Source organism: Andrographis paniculata, unplaced genomic scaffold (genome assembly GCF_009805555.1).
Source record: "Andrographis paniculata isolate CXL003 unplaced genomic scaffold, ASM980555v1 Contig69END, whole genome shotgun sequence".
NCBI classification, from domain to species: Eukaryota; Viridiplantae; Streptophyta; class Magnoliopsida; order Lamiales; family Acanthaceae; genus Andrographis; species Andrographis paniculata.
This window is the reverse complement of record NW_026137605.1, coordinates 3,419,498-3,441,709: the sequence shown is the minus strand read 5'-3', so window position 1 is coordinate 3,441,709 and position 22,212 is coordinate 3,419,498. Positions and strand designations below refer to the sequence as shown.

General features: G+C 34.8%; 2 protein-coding genes across 2 annotated transcripts; one reads left to right on the top strand and one right to left on the bottom strand.

The window, feature by feature from the left end:
- The first annotated feature begins 570 nt into the window (after window positions 1-570).
- On the top strand, window positions 571-7,979 carry LOC127263450 (probable mediator of RNA polymerase II transcription subunit 26b). Its single transcript, XM_051292474.1, has 10 exons — window positions 571-1,160; window positions 1,441-1,509; window positions 1,580-1,662; window positions 2,811-2,863; window positions 2,948-3,069; window positions 3,188-3,215; window positions 3,315-3,694; window positions 3,803-3,890; window positions 4,084-4,195; window positions 7,865-7,979. The coding sequence occupies exons 1-10, from the start codon at window positions 717-719 to the stop codon at window positions 7,950-7,952; spliced, it is 1,467 nt and encodes a 488-aa protein (XP_051148431.1). The 5' UTR covers window positions 571-716; the 3' UTR covers window positions 7,953-7,979.
- Window positions 7,980-16,242: 8,263 nt separating this feature from the next.
- On the bottom strand, window positions 16,243-20,204 carry LOC127263765 (putative SWI/SNF-related matrix-associated actin-dependent regulator of chromatin subfamily A member 3-like 1). The gene is made up of 4 exons (XM_051292970.1): window positions 19,748-20,204; window positions 18,372-19,549; window positions 17,399-17,690; window positions 16,243-17,152 (listed from the first exon to the last, which is right to left on the bottom strand). Exons 1-4 carry the CDS (start codon window positions 20,076-20,078, stop codon window positions 16,350-16,352), a joined length of 2,604 nt encoding a protein of 867 aa, XP_051148927.1. The 5' UTR covers window positions 20,079-20,204; the 3' UTR covers window positions 16,243-16,349.
- Between the last annotated feature and the right edge of the window lie 2,008 nt (window positions 20,205-22,212).

Genomic DNA, 22,212 nt, shown 5'->3' with positions numbered 1-22,212 from the left:
GAATAAATAGGAAAAAGAAGTCAATGTTTTTCATTACTAATTTATTATTATATATCAATTTATTGAATAAAATATGAATTCGAACATTTATTTTTATCTAAAAATATCAAAATAATAAAGACAGACATAAATAATATAAAAAATACAAATAAATACACTTAAAAATGATGTATGTACAAGTACAAAAGCTGAGTCATAACAGTAAAAACGGGGCCATTTTAATTCTAGAGAGAGAAAGAGGGAACGGAAGAGAGAGAGAGAGCTCTCTAACTCTAAAATATCTGAGAAACTTTTGCTTCTCTGTCACTCCATTTTCATATATTCTTAGGATTTGTGTTTTCCCACCGGCAGATTTTACTCATCACCCGGCCGATTTCATCGTTATCTTCGATCCTCACTAAATCCATTTCTCAGATTGCTTCTCCAAATCTTGTTTGTTCTTAGATTTGTTCCAATAGCAGTCTCCAGATTTGTCTAAAACATTACAATTTTTTATCAATTAAAAAAAAAAAAAAAAGAAATTATTATTGTTGTATCCTTACGTAGTCGATGCAGTAGTCGCTGTTGATTGCAGTCTGCAACCTTTATTGAATCCTTGGATTGAATTTTCAGAAGAATCAATAAATCAATCGGTGATAACTCCGGCGGTGGTGGCTGAATTTGGGGAATTTTCAGATTAGTAATTTTAATTAATCATAATAAGGAATTCATCCGCCATGGCAAAAGCTTCTTCGAGCATCAATAAATGGCGCAATTCTTTCGCGAACATGAGTTCCGACATCTTTGATATAATCAGGCATGCAGTAATAGTGGCGGCTTTCGATTGCCCTCGCGAGCTCAAGCTACAGAGGGACGATATTACAGAGCTTCTCTACACTTGTGGATTGCCGACGTGCCGCTGCTGCGGCGGCAAGCTCGAACTCGCCTTGTCCCGGATGGAGTCCCGCGACACCAAGGAGAGCGAAGCTAACGACGCCGACCGCCGGAAGAAGAAGGTCGAAATGGATCGGATTAATGAAGAAGATGAAGATGAGGAGGAAGATGAAGATGAGGATAAAGATGCTGAAGCACTGAATAATGAGGATGAGATGGAGACAAGGAAGATCGAGCAAGTTTCGAGGATCAAATCTCTCATCGACGACACTGGTGGTGATGAAAAGGTTGTCTTTATCTTTTAGGGTTTGTTTGGTTGTGATATATATATATATATATGAGATTGAAATTTTAATTTGGATTTGGATTTTGGTTTAAAAAGTATTTTGGTGTGAGTGATATTGAGTCTATTTGGTGATTTTGGTTTCAAACACAAACCAAAAACTTATATTTCTGGTTTTCTTCTTTTAATTTTGAGTGTTATGGTCATGAGCTTAAATGAGCTATTAATTTGGTCTATTGTTGTTTCGATTCTGATTTTTAAGTTCTTTTGTATCTATCCGGCAGCCGGATGCTGCAATGTTAGAATTGCTGAGGCAGCTTAGGCAGATACGTTTGTCGGTGGAAATTTTGAAGGTTTGACGATACTTTTTTTTAGAAGCGCACTTCCTTGTGTCAATTTTAAATACTTTGGTTCTATTTTCAGGCAACCGATATTGGAAAATCTATTTCCAGTTTGATGAAGCATCAATCAAGGGATGTTCGCCAACTTTCTCGGGCATTGATTAAGTATGGACTCTGATCGTATTCCTTTAATTTGTTGCTATTTATGCTCTTTACGTTCAAGATGTGATCTTGTGCTACGTAATTAAGAATGTTCTGTGTCAACAAGTGAATAGTTTAGAATAGTTCATTGCATCCAATCACTTGTCGGACATTGATTATAGACTTTAATCATATTCTGTTAATTTGTTTGTACGTACTCTCTTTACATTCAAAGTGTCATATTGTGCTATTGTGCTCTATGTAATCAAGAATATTTGGTGCCCACGTCTAAATAGCTTAGAATAGTGATATGCATTCGATCATGTGTTGTATCTTTGTAGGCATTGATTGAGTTTGGACTTTGATTGCTTTCAGTTAATTTGTCGCTGCGTACGTCAAAGTGTGATCTTGTGCTATGTAATCAAGAATGTTTTATGTCTACTTGTAAATAGTTTAGAATAGTGTTTTGCATTTGGCCACGTGTTATATCTTTGTCAAGCATTAATTGTGTATGGACTTTGATCACATCTTTTTAATTTGTCGCTACGCTCTTTACATTCAAAATATGATCTTGTGCTACATAATCAAGAATGTACGGTGTCCACGTGTAAATAGTCTAGAATAGTATTTTGCATTTGATCGTGTGTTGCATCGTTGTCGGGCATTGATTTAGTATGGACTTTGATCATAGTCACGTAATTTTTCGGTAAGCCCATTACATTCAAAGTGTGATCTCCTACATAATCAAGAACTCTCGATGTCCACGTGTAAATAGCCAAGAGCATTATTTTGCATTCAATCACATGTTATATCTTTGTGCGGCATTGATTGAGTATGGACTTTGATCACTTTCCATTAATTTGTCGCCATGTTTTTTATATCCAAAGTGTGATCTTGTACTACGTCAATTAAGAATGTTCAGTGTGCACATGTAAATAGTTTAGAATAGTGTTTTGTATTCGATCACGTGTTGTTTCCATTGCACAATGGTTACACTTTACATGATCTTGCTTTTCCATTAAAATGCGAAAACAAAGCATTTTGTTATCTTCTCGTTAAAAAGTTTTGCTCACTTCTTGCTCGTCGATTTTCCAAACATTGAATGAAAAATATGAATAGTTTTCAACATCTTGAGATGTTTCTTTTCTTTTCTTTGTTGCTCCATAATGCAGGGAATGGAGGAAAGTTGTCGATGAGTGGGTTATCGCAAGAGCTGCCACAGCAGGTAAAATCTTATAAATACTAAGATGTTTTTAAGAATCATGGCTTGTAATACCATAGATAATGACTGTTTATGTCTGAAATTAAGGTGACGGAGCTGCGAAAGAATCGACGGAAAAATCAGAAGATCAAGAGAAGGGGGGCCTCGCGACGCCCCCTATGGATGTAGGCGCTCTATCCGCTGCTCCAGCAAAGATGAAGTTATCAAAGGTGCACGATCTGTTCTATTATATTGCTCAATCAAGTTTCGAATTTGGGATTTTTGATCGATTATCAACCAGCTGACTATGTTTTGCTTGTGTTGCTCTTCAATTGGTGATCCATAAAGATCTTCGATGGAATCGACAATGACGGGAGTTAGTCTCATCCTTCACTATATATATCTACATGTTCGCTAGTCATTTTTGTTTCCTTTTCATATTCGATTCTTCCATTTCGATGGATGGTGGTTTCAGAAATCAGAGATGAAGAACATCTACACAAGACCGAGGAAAGTGGCCGGAAAAGGAATTTGAATGATTCACGCCCGAGCATAAAATTCGATAATCCAACCGCGGAAAGGGAAGCCCCACCAAGCAGACCAAATAGGCCCCCTAAAAGCCTACCAGCCCCGGCAAGACCACCGCCCATTCGACAAACAGCCATCCCTAAACAGCCATCTGAGGCTCGGAACGGTCCTAATACTCAAAAGAAAACTCCGGTTTCTTGGCTGAAGAGAGAGGCCTTAACCAATAAACAGGGTAAGAAGCCTGTCTTGTCGAAGCCAAAACCAAAACCCGCGGCTCAAGTGAAGGGCACCATTCGGGATACAAGACCGATGCCTCGCCCCAATGAGGTTAGCATTGGAGCTTGTTGATACATTGTATATATCTTAATCATCTTTTTCTTTTTTTTTTTTTGTTTCAATAATGCGTGTAATTTACTTACAAAAATGAACTAGCAGCCGAACCGCAACAATGCGTCTTCAATCGGGGCGATGCTAGAGATCGCCAAACGGAAACTTCTGGAGCGCAATCAAGAATTGGGAAGAGGTTAGCATTTGATCCTCCAATGTTGAACCAGTTGATTTCATAATATATAAATAAATAAATTATGCATATCCCTTTAAATTTAACTTTTTAGGTGAGATTGTCATTTAGCACAAGCAATATAAACTAAAACTTGTTGCAACATGAAACAAATAAATAAACAAGTTGTTGTTAATGAATCCGTGATAAAATGCAGCCAAGAAGCAGAAGACGGAAGAACTGGAGCCGGGAGAGATCAAGCCACAGGCCACCGTTCAGCGTGGCCCAAGGCCGGGTGGGACGGCCGTGACAGCCTTCTCCTACAGATGGTGAGTTCGCTTTTGCTGTTGATGGTTCTCACGGTTTTGTTTTGCTTTCTTGGGGCGAATAAATAGGTGGCTTTGATCGGTTAGAAGTAAGATTTGTTGGTTTTTTAAGGAGAGGAGAAGATTGATTATCAGTATGGTTGAATTTAATATATTTAAGCAGTTTACATGTATGCTTTTCCATTTAAAAGGGATATTGGACTCTATTCTATTTTTGAAAATGATTGATATTAATGAGAAGTTTCTCTTACTATATTTTGTATTTTTAGATTTCTTTTTTGGAGTACAAAAACAATTCTAAAATTGTTTTTAGTTTTTTTTTCTCTCTCCAATTAAGATCATTTTATTGTTAAATGGGTTAAACAATTCAATTAATCTCTAACTTTCTTCGCCAAATTGGGAATCCAAACCAAGAATTTGAATGAAAATATGCCTTCCCACATAAGCCATGGTGAGTTCTCAAAGGACGAAGAACACACCATTGTAAATATTAGTTAATACATATCCTAACTTTATATTTATACACTTTATAATTAGCAATATAAATATAATCATAGCAGCCTCATACCATAATTTCGAAGAGAATAGTATTAGTATGGATAACCTCCTAAGAAGTCTTATGCTGCATCCAAAAAAAAAAAAAAGAGTGAAAGCAGTTTTGGGATGTTGTGTTGCATGGGCGCGGTGCATTCCTCCCCGGCCTCAGAATTGGCATCCAGCGGCCATCTTATTCTTCTACAGCCTCGCCTCCTCCAAATATCGCATCAATAATCTTATTTTTTATTGATAATTAATTAGATAATCTAAACTATATGGCCAAGACTTATAAATTATACTTCATTCATCCCTTAGTCCATCTTCAATCCACCAACTTTATTTATGTAGTTTTAACTTGCTACAGTATTTTTACTCTAACCTACAACTCTATTTTTTACTGTAAAAAGAATATTCCTCAAATATTTTGTTTTATATATTATTTTAAATCACTATTTATATTTACAATTAATATAATTTTTTTTTTACCTGTCGAGCCTAGTTTGTAGGGTATTAGATTCGGCCAGAGATTTATCCAGTACATTTTCGGATAGCGGCTGCGGGTTTCACGTTATAAAAAAATTAATATAATTTTTTTAAAAAAAACATTGAAAAATAATAAAATAATTAACAAAAAAAAAATACATACAGTTCCATAGGAGTTTCTCGGTGCATTATCTTCTAAACTGATCATTTTTCCATATTACAATACAATTCATTCAAGTATAAAAAATTCCCCCTCAAATACTATTAATATGGCATTCATCAAAGATATAAATTATAAAAAAAAAAAAGAAAAAAAAAAAAAGAAAGCAAGAAAAACCATAGAAATGCAAGAAACTTGATAAAATAAACAGACATGAATCTTCCATGAAAGATCTCTACTCACTATATGTGAGGCTGTCTTTATTTTAGAATTCACTTTTTAAAAAAAATTTACCATGCAATCCAAATGATTTTTATATTTTGTAAACTATAACATTAAACCACTAATGAAATACAATATAAAATACAAAACAAACCAAACAAACTCTATATCCATTATATATATGTATGAGAAAATTTTATTACTATTAATTTTGATTATGTTATATAGTATATTACTTAAATTTATTATGCAAACAACAATAATTTAACTAGTATAATTTTTGTTTTAATAATTTATTATTGAGTGACTGTGAAGAAGTATATATTGTACTCTACTTGCGCAAGAAATACTTACATATATAACAGGGAGTGATTGTTAAAATTTTGGTTCCTTGTAATACTTGTCGGGAGAAAATAGCCAATAAATATCTTACGATGCCCGCCCACGCCCTCTTTTTCAATTTTCGCATCAAGGCAGACGCAGGATCACTTTTATGTAGCCATAATTGCGACTACATTAATTATCTGTCAGGAATATTGGTGTAAGAATTTCGGAAAGAAAAATATTATTTTTTTAGATTACACCACGTTATCTTAATCTGACACCATGCATTATACAGTTTTGATTACACCTTTAGTGACTTTCAATATTCATTATTAAATGACACAATAATGCGAGTTACCTTCATTGTTATGAATGTAAGTAACCTCCAATATTCAAAAAAGCACAATCACTTTCAACATATTCCCCCTTAATGTGTTTTTCTTGAACTCCAAGCTTTGCCCGAAAGTAGATGAACTTATCATTTGGCAACGCCTTTGTGAAAATATCAGCAATTTGTTCTTCACCTCTGCAAAACTTCAATTCAATTTTGTCTCGGATGAAATGATGCTTGATAGCAATGTGCCGAGTACGGCTGTGGTAGACAAGATTTTTCGCTACGTCAATAGCAGACTTGTTGTCACAATGAATCACAGTAGCTGTATTTTTCTTTTGTCCAACTTCTTCAAAAAAATTTCTCAGCCAAATGACTTGGGATGCTGCTAAACTCATAGAGACATACTCCACTTCAGCAGATGATATTGCAACGGTTTGTTGCTTCTTCAATCCCCAAGAAAATACTCCTGATCCAAGCGAGAAGCAATAGCCCAAAGTGCTCTTCATGTCATCAAGGCATCCTCCCGAATCACTATCACTGTAGCCATGTAACTTGATTGGAATTCCTTTGTCAAATTTGATTCCAAAATCCAATGTTCCTTTAATGTATCTAAGCACTCTCTTGGCTGCTCCAAAATGTTTTTCACTAGGAGATTGCATCAACCTTGACAATAAACTCGCAGCAAACATAATGTCAGGCCTTGTTGTCGTGAGATAAAGCAGATTCCCCACAAGGCTTCGATACATAGTTGCATCTGTCGGTTTTTCTCCATCTTCTTTCACAAGTTTTTCACCAACAACAAGTGGTGTGGACATTGGCTTACAATCAGCCATGCTAAACTTCTTCAAAATATTTTCAGCATATTTCTCTTGATAAATAAACACTCTATCTTCAGCCTGATGAACTTCCATACCGAAAAACTGATGCAACAAGCCCAAATCATTAATTTCATACTTTCTCATCATATCTTTCTTGAAGTTGACCAGCATCCTTTCATTGTTACCAGTATAAAGTAGATCATCAACATACAAGGCAACAATAAGGATATTAGAATTACCTTTATTTTTGACATATAATGTTGGCTCGCATTTGCTCTTCCTGAATCCTTGCTGCGTAAAGTATGAACCAATTTGACTGTACCAGGCACTTGGAGACTGCTTTAATCCGTATAATGCCTTTTGTAATTTATACACCTTGTCTTCTTCTCCTTCCTTGACAAATCCTTGGGGTTGTTGCACATACACCTCTTCTTTCAGTTCCTCGTTCAAAAAGCCGACTTTACGTCAAGTTGGTATAGGCTCAGACCATTCTGAGCTGCTGGTGCAATAATGGCTCGAATGGTGTCAAACCTAGCCACATGAGCAAAAGTTTCTCGTAATCAATTCCGGGTCGTTGTGAATACCCTTTTGCAAAAAGTTTCGCCTTTTTTGTTTTTTTGAACTGATCTATCCAGATTGTGTTTGATTTTATAGACCCACTTGAGTCCAATGATCTCTTTGTCTTTTGGCTTTTCCAGAAGCATCCAAGTCTTGTGTTTTTTCGATGACTTCAATTTCATTTTTCATTGCTTTCCTCCAGTCTCTATCTTGATTTGCCTGCTGAAAATTTTCAGGCTCAAGAATGCAAAAATTGCATGTAGCATATGCCTCATTCAAACTTTTCATTTTTGGTGGATTCAAACTTGGAAGGGCTGGACTTGAGCTTGGTGATGCTACTGGGCTGTGTGGATTGGTTGGTAGCATTGAGTTGTTGTAGATCTCTTCTTGATTCAGCCGACTATGGTACTCCTCATCATTCCAAGCTCTTTGTTTTGCAACTTGATTTTCTTTCCAATTCCAAGATGCGTTTTCATCAAATAGTACATCACGGCTAATCATATTGGTTCTCAAATTAAATAACCTGTAACCTTTTGATTTTGAACTGTAACTAACAAAGATGCATTTTTCACTCACTGCTTCCAGCTTGTTCCTCTTGGCTTTTGGAATTTGTGCATAAGCTACGCCCTCAAAGATTCGAAGGTGCTTAACTGATGGCTTACGTCCACTCCATGCTTCTATAGGTGTTTGATAAATCAAAGCCTTAGTTGGACTCCGATTGATCAAGTATACGGTTGTGTAAACTGTTTCTGCCCAAAAAACATTCGGCAAGTCCTTTCCATGCATCATAGACTTTGCCATCTCCAGAATAGTTTAGTTTTTCCTTTCGGAGATCCCATTTTGTTGTGGTGTGTAACCCACGGTAAGTTGTCTTGCCAACCCTTCGTCTTCACAAAATTTTTGGAATGCATTTGAGGTGTACTCTTTCCCTTGATCACTTATGTCTTAATGAAATATCCACTTTTCTTTTCAACAAAGCTTTTGAATTTTTTGAATATTGTGAATACTTCTGAAATTTGCCTCATGAAATATACCCATGTCATCCTCGAAAAATCATCGACAAAAAGGACAAAATATTTGTTACCTCAATGAGATATTATCCTCATTGGCCCAACAATATCTGTGTGAACCAATTCTAGGATTTCTCTTGCACGCCAAGCAACACCTTTTGGAAATGGTTGTCGATGTTGCTTACCAAGTGCACATTCTTCACACACGACGTTTTCTTCTTTAATCGTTGGTAAGCCATATGCCACTCCTTTCTGCCGTAGCAATTTCAGGCTGTGGAAATTCAAGTGTCCGTACCTTTTATGCCAAACCCATGATTCTTCGTTGGTTTAAGGTCTAATCTCCACAATTTCTGTCTTGATTGTACTTAAATTTGATTGGAAAACTCCAATTATTTTGCATCTCAATTTTCATCATCAGTTTTCCTCTATTCTTCTTGTCATAAATATAACACTTATTATTATCAAAAATTTGAGTGCATATTCATCCTCAAGAAGTTGTCCAAGACTTAACAAGCTTTGATTCAAATCTACGACAAACAGAACATTATGTATGAATTTTGTACCTTCTTTAGTCTGCACTCCAATTGTTCTCAAGCCATGTGCACAAGTAATTGCTCCATTGCCCATCTTCACCTCCATCTTTACAGATTCATTCAAATTTAAAGAGCTGGATTTTTCATGAGACATATGGTTACTGCAACCACTATCAAGGTACCAAACGTCATTCTTACACTCGGATGCCATGCAACTAGCATAAAATAAACTTCCTTCTCCTTGTTCTTCTTCTGTAAATTGTGTTTGCTGGTTTTTTTTTTTTTTTTAAATCTGTTGTTTCTTTCAACATGTCCAAGTTTCTTGTAATGAAAGCACTTGGGTTTGTCTTTATGCCAACAATCTTTGGCCTCATGATTTCCTTTACCACAATGACTGCAACGTTGAGTGTTTAAGGATCTCTGAAACTGCATTCCTCCTCTACCTCTTAGGTTATATCCTCGGCCTCCACCTCGGCTCTTTCTTCTACCTCCTTGATTATATTTTGATTTTTGACGATTCTCCATTATTGTCTTCTGAATTCAACTTGGCCTTTGATTAAAATGCACTTTCAATGGAATGCTCTTCATGCCTTGTTATTCGTATCTCATGAGCCTTCAAGGAACCCATCAATTCTTGAAAACTCAATGAGGTGATGTCTTTTGTTTCCTCAATTATGGACACCATAGCATCGAACTTAGGGGGCAAACTAACAAGAATTTTTTCCACAATTCTATTATCACTAATATCATCACAGAAGTCTTCATTTCATTCACAATTTTAGTGATTTTAGTGTAGTAGTCTTGAATACTCTGCCGCTCATCCATCTTCAAATCTTTGAGTTCTCTCCGTAATGTTTGAAGAGTGACATTCCTAACTTTCAGATTTGCTTGGAATTCCTTCTGCAAGGTGTCCCATGTTGTCTTGGTGTTGTCGGCAGTCATAATTCTGGAGAAGATGTATACACTTACACCTTGCTGAATGTACGAAAGGGCTTTCGCATCCTTTATCGATGCTCTTTGAGAATTTTTTTTCTTGTTCAGATACACCATTCTCACTCTCCAACTCTACATATCCATCACCAACGTACTGCCATAGATCCTGCGACTTGAGCATTGTTCTCATTTTTACACACCAATGGTCATAGTGCTCGCCGGAAAATATGGGGATGAGAGGACCATCACTAGCCATGATTGATTGTACACAGCTCTTCTGGATCTAACAGGCTCTGATACCAAAATATATTGGAGGATTGGTTTAAGAATTTCGGAAAGAAAAATATTATTTTTTTTTATATTATAATTTGCACCACACTATCTTAATCTTACACTAAGCATTATACAGTTTTGATTACACCTTTAGTGACTTTTAATATTCATTATTAAATGACACAACAATGTGAGTAACCACTATAGTTATGAATGTAAGCAAATATTCATGAAAGCACTTTAACTTTCAACATTATCAAATAAAGAAAATAAAAATGAAAACATGGCAAGGAAAATGACAATTTCTGGACATCGTTTTTTTCTCAAGTCTTTATTGTATGCATCATTCCTCGTTGTTCCTCTGGGGGCGAACCACCCGCCATTTCATTTTAAATATAGAGTATATTTATTTTATAGGGTATATACGGTTTTTGCTCTTGGGCCTGCTCCTAGCGCTATTACAATATACAATATTATTTTAATTAATAAATTATATAATCGTATGATGATGAAATAATTTAAAGTTAATATTAATGGATTATTGTATGGAATCTCTAATAAAATAAACGTAGAATAAACTTGATTTCATTTAAGAAAAAAATCAACGAAAAATACAAAGAAAAATTTGAATTAGGATTTCACTCGGCCAAGAACTCAAAATCAACACACATACACAAGTTAATCGGCCTCAAACCCTTCACACGGTACAAAAGTAGACATAAAAATACACCACAAGCACAATCAAAAGCCGATCGACAACGAACGGACCCTGTGCAGCCGGAATCGCCAAGGAAGGAATAGAATCGCGCCAAGCTCTACAAAGTATACAAGAAAATGCATCAACAAAAAACAATAATCAGGCTAGAGAGTTTGCGCGAAGAACAACGTGAGGGAGAGAAATATCGAGAGAGAGAGAGAGAGATATATATTTGTAGTGTATGTATGTAGTCAGTGACCGCTCACACCCCCTCCCATATTTATATCTAGGTTAATTAGGACTGAAGGAATGTGATTAAAGTCCTATATCTCACGGTTCAAGATCAATCTCCCAAAGGCGCAGGTTAGTGGGTTGGGTCGCAAGCAGACGGGTCAATCGCGGGTCGGATCATGTGGATGGGTCATACCATGACTACTTTGGGTTACAATTTAATAATGTGTATGTTTGGTGCGTCGATACAATATTGGTCTAAAAAATAATTACAGACTAAAATTTTATTAAAATCCTCCTCCTAATTTTGGATATGGGAGACTAATGTCATCATTGTCCAATATATTGGATTACTTACCTTCACAAACAAAAAACATTAAAAACAAGTTAGTCATAAATGCATTAATTTAGCCTACAAATGTATCAAAGTATAGAACTTTCAAACAAGCTACATATTTATTAATTTCAAAAATATTGTATCCACAACAACAGGCATATTGTCAAATCTGTGAATGTGTCATACAATCAAAACATGCAGCACACAATATACAAACAAACACAGTAACAAGTTGTCCCCGTAAGGGAGGCCTGGTGGTGTGCGGGTTGGACGTATGACCGTGAGGACATGGGTTCAAACCTCCGACGCCTCAGGTCACCTACCACACATGGTTTGCATGTTGATTATCATTAAATTCAAAACGAAAATAAGATTTTACATATTTATTTTCTCCATCTTCTATACCAATCAAATTATACTCCACCTTATTTAAAACATTCCTAAAATCTGTATTATTTTTAACAATTTCAGTAACAACCAATTTAGATTCTCCAATATTCAAACATAGTTCATTAAATGTCACATTTTTACTAATAATAGTTTAAAATTCGGGTTTAAAATTTAACCACAATCTATACCCTGTAACACCATAATAAAAAAAAACAATTTTCGGTTTTCATTTCTAAATCATCAGTGCAAATATGTCTCACAACAAGACACTCAAACACACAAATATTAGATATGTCGACTAATCTACCCAACCACGTACTTTCAGGAATTTCACCGTTTCGGGGATAGAGGGTGCTCGATTTAAAAGGTATGTTACTGTTACAGTGGTTTCGCCCCAAAATTTTCCAAATAAATTGGATGAAGTCAAAAGACTTCTAACTTTCTCCAAAAGAATCCGGTTTAGTCTCTCAGCCACCCAACTAGATTGGGGTGATCTAGGGACAAATTCAAATTTAATACAATTTTGCACACAAGATTTAGTGAACCATGTATTACAAAAATTTAAACTATTATTTTGCCAGTTTTAACTTAAATTTAAATTTTCCAAATTTTGAAATTTTTGAACAAATCATGTTTATTTTTCAATAAGAAAATTCAAATTTTTCTTAAAAAATCGTCAACTACAATTAAAATATATCTACTCCCACCCTGAGTTGGTTCATTAGAAAGATTACATATCTAAATGTATATATTCCAAAATATGTTTTGAAAAATATTTTATAAATCTCATATTTTCGGATCAGTATACTAAAATTTGAACCAATCTGAAATCTGTAATATAATATTTTAATAAATATAAATTTTCATAGAATACAAATTTAAAATTATTTATTATATTTTAATATAATTATTTTATTTATTATATATTTAATATATTATAAAATAATTATAAAAATATAAAATAAATTTTAAAAAATAAAAAATTTTGAATTTTGAATTTTCCCATTTGGATTGGATTTCAAATTTTCAAATTTTAGTTATTTCCGTTCAATTTGAATTTATTTTTTCAAAATAATACTAATTTTTGGATTGATTCGAATTTGACAAAATCAGAACAAAAAAATCTAAATGCTCATTTGTAGTTGCATATACAGTAAATATGTATTGTAATGAAAGCAAGACAATTAAATTATGGGTAAATTTTTAATTTTTTTTTCATCCACATAATCTTTTATCACTTTAGAATGTTATGTAGACCTTATATAGGATTAAAATGTAATAAAATTAGGATGTCAACGGGGCAGGTTCGGGGCAGGTTCTGCAGGCCCCGAGACCCGCCTAGCTAAAAAATATTAGGCTCCGAGACCCGGCCCGCCCGGCTTCCACTCGGCCCTAGGACCCTGGCCAACACGGAAAACCCGTTTTTTTAAAAAATATATAATAATAAATATATTTTTAACAATCGAATACTAAAACAAATGGCATTAAAAGTACCAAAAAAAATCTGAAAATAATCAAATATTGATCCATAAAAATAAGATAAAAGTACGTAAAAACACAATGCAAATATAAGAATTTAAAACATCAAATAGTCAATTCTAACATGCTTCGACATCAAAGTCTTCATCTTCATCTAGCATTGTAGGAGGACAACTTTTTGATCCAACGGTCAATCCACTAGTACCTAATTTAAAATATATATATATATATATATACATATTGTATTGGCGCTGGCGGGCGGTGTTGGTCAGTAGAATACAAGTAGATGAAGATGGAAGACGGCAGCAGTCGCGGTTGAAGAAGCAAAAAAAGACAACTAATTGAGTTTTATGTTTAAAATTATTTAAATAAATAAATAATATATTTTTATTATATAAATATACATATATTAGGTATAATAATTTTTAAAAGTTACTTGGGACAGCCAACTAATTGAATTTTATGTTTAAAATTATTTAAATAAATAAATAATATATTTTTATTATATAATATACATATATATTAGTTATAATAATTTTAAAAAATATTCAGATTCAGGTCCGTGTCCGGGTTGGGACGGATTTTTAGTAAAATCCGTAACCCATCCCGAACCCGGCCGGGTTTAAAATTTCAAATCCACTACCGGTTCCGAAACATATTATTTAGATCCGAATCCGCCTCATTAAGAGCGAGTCCGGGGCGGGTCCGGGGCTAACCCGCCCCCATTTGATATTCCTAAATAAAATTAGTCCAGAAACGTGTCCAATCACGAGGTAGCACATTGCTAATAAAAGCACAATGTTTGTCAAATTTTCTATGTGAAGAAAGCTTAAGTATTAAGCGTTCTTAAGCATGGGGTTTACTTAAATATAAGGATTGTGTTTGTTTGTGGGATTTTGGATTAGGTTTTACTATTTCAATTTTTTTCTTCCAAAAAATAAATAAAACACATATTTTGATTTATTATATTGTACTAATATCTAATTTTACATCCAAAATATTATATCAATATATATGTTATTAAATAACTATTTCAATTCAAATTTTTATATTCAAAATCCAAACACAAAACCCCACAAACAAACACACACCTCGGTGTTCTTAAGTACAAAGTGTCATTTTCTTCTATGTGAAGAAAGCTTAAGTAGGAGGTATTTTTAAGCATGAGGCGTCCTTAAATAAATATGCCATTTTATTATGTGAAAAAAACTATTAAGCACAATGTATGATTAAGCATGAGGTGGTGCAACTCCCTATATAGACATATGTGGTGAAATGCTCCAGCAACGTTTCAATCTGTGATGAATTAGATACTAAGTGTTTATCTCAAGGACTTGTGCTTGTGTTTTTTATGACATGCTATGACCAAGGCCCGGGTATTGGCCAACAAACCTTTTGTAGTAGAAACAGATGTTTGTTATAGTGGTCTTGGAGTTGTTTTGATGCAGGACCATCACCCCTTAGCTTCATTAGTAATGCTCTAGGACTGAAGAACTTGGGGTTTTCCATCTATGAAAAGGAACTTGTTGTCATTCTCTTAGCAAGTGGAGAAATGGATCGTAGGGCATATTTGTTGCATGCCCCTTTTATCATAAAAACTAATCAAACAAGTTTGAAATGAACAGAAGCTCTCTACTCCCTTGCAACATAAATATCTAAACCAAACTCCTTGGTTTTGATTATACCAACCCATTGAGTATAAACATGGAATGGATAACAAAGTGACTAATGCTCTATCCATTCAAGGAGAGCATGGAGGTGAATGCTCAGCTTTGACAATTCTAAAGCCAATGAAAGGTTCAGAGTTTGATAGCCAAACTACTTGCTATGCCTTATCAAGTTTCCTATTACTCACTAGTATATGGACTGGTTAAATTTAAGAAGGCTGCCATGGAGGGTTGAAGTCGCAAATCATCAGCTTGATGCATAGATCTAGCCTTGGAGATGATTCTGAGATAAATACTACCTATCAAAGGATTTCCAATATCTTTTGGTGGCCGGGTCTTAGACAACAAGTTCAACAATATATGAGGACCTGCCATGTGTGTGAAATTAGTAAGAATGAGCATATTCACACTGCAAGTCTGTTGTGACCTTTGTGTATACGTGATCAAGCTTGGAGGCATATCTTTATGGATTACATTGAACAACTAGAGGGATACCATATGGGTCAGAGTGGATAGATTTACTTCATTGTCTTATCTCACCCATAGACTGCCTCACTCCATTGTGTTATACATTTTACTAATCAATTTAGGAAACAACTATATATTCTAATCCATTGTACGTGTTTGAATACAAAATAGATAGACTGAATCTGAAAGGGTCAACCGATGTCTAGAGAATTACTTGAGGTACAACACATCCTTCCATTCCTCTTTGGGTATGAGTCCTTTTGAAGCTTTTAAATTAACTCGATCCTTGGTTGGATGGTCCTATGTTACCTATCAAAGTCGAAGGTGTGCCAGGGAGACAATTGGCGAGATGGCTAGGTAATAGACAAGTGTCACCTGCTACTGAATTATTGATTCAATGGATAAAAAGATAACCATATTTCAAAACAATTTACTTGTACGAAAGACGTGTCATTCTCTTCCCCGATTCGACATATTGCTATTAAGACTACACATAATTGTCGAAAAGATCCGTTAATTTTAGCCTAGCCTAGAAAACTTACTAGTAGCGGCAAACTTGTAATCCATTAAACATGATAGCCCAAAAAGGTTAAAGATGATCTACAAAGATTGTAGATTTTGATAGAATCAAAAGATTTCAAAGTTTAAGACATGATGTTGATGATTTACACCATAAAGGTGAGACTTTAGAGAGAATATAAGTTCACAAGTTCATCAACATACTGAGATCATCTCTACTAATCTCTCTCTTATCTTTCTGTCCATATCTACTAAAAGCTTTTCTTGCCAGAAGTTTCTTCTTCTCCTGCAGCTGCATGATCCTCTCTTCAATTGTATTTCTGGCTATCAGCCTCACCACTTTCACATCCTCCTTCTGCCCGATTCGATGCACCCGGTCCATCGCCTGTTCCTCCACCGCCGGATTCCACCACGGCTCCATCAGGTACACTGTCGAGGCTGCCGTCAGATTCACCCCTGCATTCGAAGCCTTTAGGCTTGCCAGCAAGATCGTCGGTCCATCAGGCGCCGGGACGCAAAACTCTTTGATCACGTTTGCCCTCCTTTTCGCGTTCATTGTCCCATCCAGGCGGATCACTTTGAACCCCGCTTGTTTCAGAGGCTCTTCGAGCAAGATCAGCATTTTACGAAATTGGGAGAAGATAACCGACTTGGAAGACGGGTTTTTGGCTTTGGCTGCAGACAGAAGTTTTAGGAGAGTGGCTACTTTGGAAGATGATTTTAGGGACGAGGCTTCGACAGGAGCTGTCTGAGAAGAGTCTGGAGGAGCTTGGAAGAGGTCAGATTCAGATAGTTGATGGCGGCACATTGGGCAGCATGGCTTGCTCCGTTTCAGTGTCTTGAGAATGCACGATCTGCAGAAAATATGAGCACAGCATGTAATGACAATGTCCGTAGGCGGAGATATGCAAATCGGGCAGTCAAATCCTTCATCATCTTGTAACATTGCGAGCAATTTCTTCAACAAAGATGGGTTGTTCTTCACATCTGCAAGAATTCAGTCACCATATGCTTATCAGAAACACAAACAGCTAGAATAGGGAGGATCCTACAAACATTTCGCATATAATAGAATTAACCGATAACAAAAATTAGGCAAACACACGACAGTTTTTCCAAGAAATTAAATCGTTGAACAAGACATCATAGTTGAGTTATATGAAAAGAACTATAGCATCACATTCTTGGGGAATTTAAAATTTTGTATGTGCTCGGTTATGAATCAGTGAATACCTTCGATTTGGCTTGGAGGAAGAAGATCTCTGATTTCTGCTGGGCATAAGGAAAGATCGTTGCAAATTTGACGAAGCCTCACAAGGACACTAAGAACTGTATAATAGTTCCTCACCACTCCTTCATTGGAAACATAGCTCTCGACAATATCCCTGGCCTGTACTTCCATCTGATCATACACCCTGCGCTCTTCTTCATTTAGGTCAACGAATAAGGTCTCTATGGTTTTAGATGGCAATCCAATCAGTCCTTTGTCTTTCATTCTCCGTAATGAGATTGCTGCGATTAGCACCTGAAAACACAGTGCTTTGGCAATGTAAAATCTAGTCTTGGAAGATGGGTAAGAAATTTTACAGGCAACGATCCACTCAAAAGAGTGATTCACATGAGAGAATTGCTCCAAACCAATGACATTTCAACACTCTCTAGTACTTCACAAAAGCAAATTAACCATTAAAAGGAGCAAGGTATAAGTTTGAACTAGCCTGAGTTTTTGTTTACCATACACGAGTAAAAGTTACACTTTTAGTCCTACAAAAAGTGCTTCTTTTTATATTAACCAAATGACATATCAACATGTAGTAATAGACCAACAGTAATAATTTTAAACCTCTAATTTTTTAGCAAAGAATACATGATTATATGAATTATTGATATCAATCAGCACGAGACCAAAATTATTAAACAAGAGACTTAACTAGATAAATGTTGCTGTACATGTAGCTAAGATAAAATTGGGCATTATTGAGGGATTGGCGCGCTACAAAAGACACTCTCCCTAAGAGATTTTCATATTGTCATAACAACCTAAGAGATGAAGATATCAGTTTGATGCTTAACATAAAGCCAAAGCAACTGAGCTGACATAGCAGGACTATAAAATATCAAGAAAGCAGTTTATGATTCAACATTCACTCATATAGCAGGACTATTAGATTCTAAGAAAGCAATGCATGATTCGATATTCACTGACCTGCAACCGGGAGATACCCTTCTCATCTCCACGAACAAGGGGGCGCTCTATCAAACTATCCCAAAACTTTTTCAACGAGAGAGGCTCAAACTTAAGAAACGCCACTAGTGAATACAAATCACAGGAACTATTTTGCACAGGTGTCCCTGTAACAGCCCATCTCCGCTTTGCATTCAGTGCAAGAACTGCTTGACTCTGTTTAGCTTCCACATTCTTGATCACGTGAGCCTCGTCCAGTATAACTCGCCTCCACTCAATTTTATTAATTGGAGATCGGAATATAGTCTCATCAGACCCAAGCGTTGAATAGGTGGTCAATACTATATCATATCTCTGAAGTTCATTTGCATCTTTAGTCCGCTCACCGTAGTACATGTAAGCCTTAAGACTACCCTTTCTTGTGTGTTGCTCCAATTGCGTTATCCATGTCGAAAGAACGGAAGGCGGGCAAACAATCAGCGTTGTTTTGGGCTCAGAAGACGATAACTCATCAAGAGCGGGCCTTTTGCCTGCATCTTGAGTGTTGTTAAGATCTTCAGACTTCGTCTTTTGACTACCTCTCTTCCTTTTTCTCTTTCTTCCAAATAGTGCGATACTTTCCTCTTCTTCGTCGTTATTTTTAACATCTCCATTGCATGATTGATGTCCAGTATGGATCCATTTATCAAAGGCAATCAATGACAGCAGGGTAAGTGTTTTACCCAATCCCATATCATCCGCGAAAATACCCCCTCGCAATGGCTCTGGTCTTACGCCCGTTTGGTAATTAGTCAGCTCATTCACATAAAAACCATTTTTCTCAACCCAAAAAGGTGGTAGTTCAGTCGAATTCTCCCTACTGACTAACCATCCCAACCCTTCCTTTTGATATGGGAAAAGCTTTGATTTAATAATGTCTTGAGGGGGATCCAATTCCTCCGACACTCCTTCCATGCTTACTTTTGCTTCCAATAGTTTAAATATCTCATCCACACTCTTCTCAGCTGGAACGCCTTTCTTCTCTTTCACTGCCACCGCCTCCGACAATGTAAATGATGGATTGGCTTCCGAAATTAAATGCAACATACTGACATTGATAGCTGATTTGACTCTATCAATATCCTCCATTCTTGAGAAAATGTGAACCTGGCAGGGGATTCTGAAAGCGTATTTCTTACCAGGTGGCTTTGGCACAATTCCTATGTCACATTTATCGAAAGGATTTCCAAATCAAACACAAATCAATAAGAATGCGTATTTACAGATTAAACTCCAAAATTGAAAAATGAAACAATATTAGCACCTTGTTTGACTCCGATTTTACAAGAAGGAAGGAAACGATCAAATTGAAGAAATTCGAGAACGTAAAACTCATCAGGTAAAAGAGAAGTGCAAACCTTCGACTGTGATCAAACCAGCGTCGATCAAAGGGGAAAGTACCGCAGCGGCGGAGCGCTCAATGTGACCGACCTGAACCGACCGCATGTTCATAACTCTGATGGCGTTCCCGTCGAAGGGATTCGTATCCTCCCGGACCAGACCGACCAATTCGTGGCTACTGATTGTGCCCTGGTAATGGCGCAGGCCGACGACGTTGACAATCACGAAACCCACGAGGAAAATCTCGCCGCCGCCAGCGTCGTCGGGAGGGGACGGCCAGCGGTCGAGCCTCATGTACGTCTCGACGGGGTCCGGGCGATCATTCAATTCGGCGGCGATTTCCTCCATGGAAATGGATTGGGAGCTCGGTTGATTGAGATCTTGGGAGGGTTTTTGGAGGAGGGTTTGGTGGAATTTCTGGGACTCCTCTCCTCCTTTTAGCGGTTACTTTTTCGAAGACAGAAAAGGTTTGAAAAGGGAGAGATTTATTTTCAGTTCGAGCCTCAACTCTTCTCATATTGTTCAATTGCCCCTACTGTATTTAAAGCAGTCAACACCTGTCAATTTGCCAGAGTGAGAGTTGAAGAATTATTATTATTATTATTATCATTATTTCTATTTTTATTATTATTATTATAAGAAGTCCACCGATCCGATGTAGTAGTAAATTCTTACACTACCGCTCACCAACTATTCGTATTTATTTTGTATATCTTTTTTTATTTAAATACTTGTTGAATTAATATTTTTAAAGAAATAATATTATTTCTATAAAAATTTAAGAATTCTATATTTATTTTTTTTTTTTTTAAAAAAAAAGAGAGAGAAAAATATCAAATGTGTGAAGAAGTTGAGTTAACGTTGTTTTTTCTTTTGATTAAGTGAAAATAATTGTCAAATAAACCAAGTCCAAAAAAATTGAGTCTACTACAGCTTGGAGATTTTTGTCAATTTTTGAAAAGAGAAAATAAGTCCTGAAATTATAATTATGTTCATTTATAGGATTAAATTGTGAAATTAACATAATTATATACTATAATTAAGTATTAAAACTATCCGCATGTGTACAGAAATTATAAAATTAGCACCAGATCCATGATGGTGTTTTAATATATAATTAGTATAAGTATTTATAAAAATATGGTATTTTTAGTATAAAATATCACATTCAATTTCTTTTAATAAATAGGGTTTGTTTGATTTTAAATTGAATTTAAAATTTAATTAAATTGCATAAGTACTATTATATTTTAATAGTAATAAATATACAAAATATATTTTTATTTATTGTGTAAAATTCTCTATGTTAAATTAGAAAGTGCAACAAAATATTTTTTTGATTCAAAGTGATATTTAATTGTAATTATACGATTTTTTTACAAATAAAATATGTAAAAAAAATACTATTTAAATTTTTTTTATTCTTTTTAATTATATAATTAAGTGTGTATATACAACTCCAACGTCAGCTATTTTGATACTCCCTTCGTTCAACGTACTGTATCTGTTACACTGTAGACATGATATTTTAGGAGGAGTGTAATTAGTAGATAATTAAGAATGTATCAGTGAAAATAATTATCCTATAATATAAATAATTATAAATTAAGATTAAAATAACTAATTAGTTTAATTAAAATTAAAAAAATTTAAAATGAGATTAAAGTGTGTAATTATTTTTCAAAAAAGGAAAGTGACATAGTACGTGAGACGGACAGAAACGGCAACGTGGACATGGTATGTGGGACGGAGGGAGTATTTTGTATATAATTTAATTAATAAAAGAAAATTTTGCGCAATAAATTAAAATATAATATATTTTGTACATTTTTATTAAAAAAATTTATAATTTAAATATCTTATAAAAAAAATATTTTCGCAATCCCACTAAATTTTGTCCACTTTTTCTATTTTCGTATATTCCACGTAATTTGTCATTTTCTTTTGAAAATATAATTATACATTTAAATTATTTTTAAAATTCCTAATTTATAATTTTTTTTTTATTTTAAGTAAACTATTTATTCATGTTAAGCTTAATCTATAATTATTTTTATTAAATTATAATTAATTTTACTAATATATTTCTTAATTAATTACTATTTATTCAATATTTGTCTAAGTAAAAATGAATAATTTAAATGGAACTGAGAAAATATATTTGTGAAAATATCATATATTGAAAATTATCTTTTTAGAAAAATTGAAAATAAAGTTATCTTTGCCGTCTAAGCCCAACAAAAAATTTTAAATATTTCATAAGCAGTGGAAATGAAGAGCGTGTTTGTTTTATGTTTTGGTTTGAAAAAAATAAAAATAGCAGGAGATATAAAAAGTTGTGTAGATAATATAAAAATAATAAGTGTGTAATATATTAATTTTTTTGAAAAAAATATATTAAAAAAATTTTAAAAAAGAAACGAACTGAAATTTATTTATTTTTTATTTCACCACGTTCAAATATTCTAATTTTATTTAGATA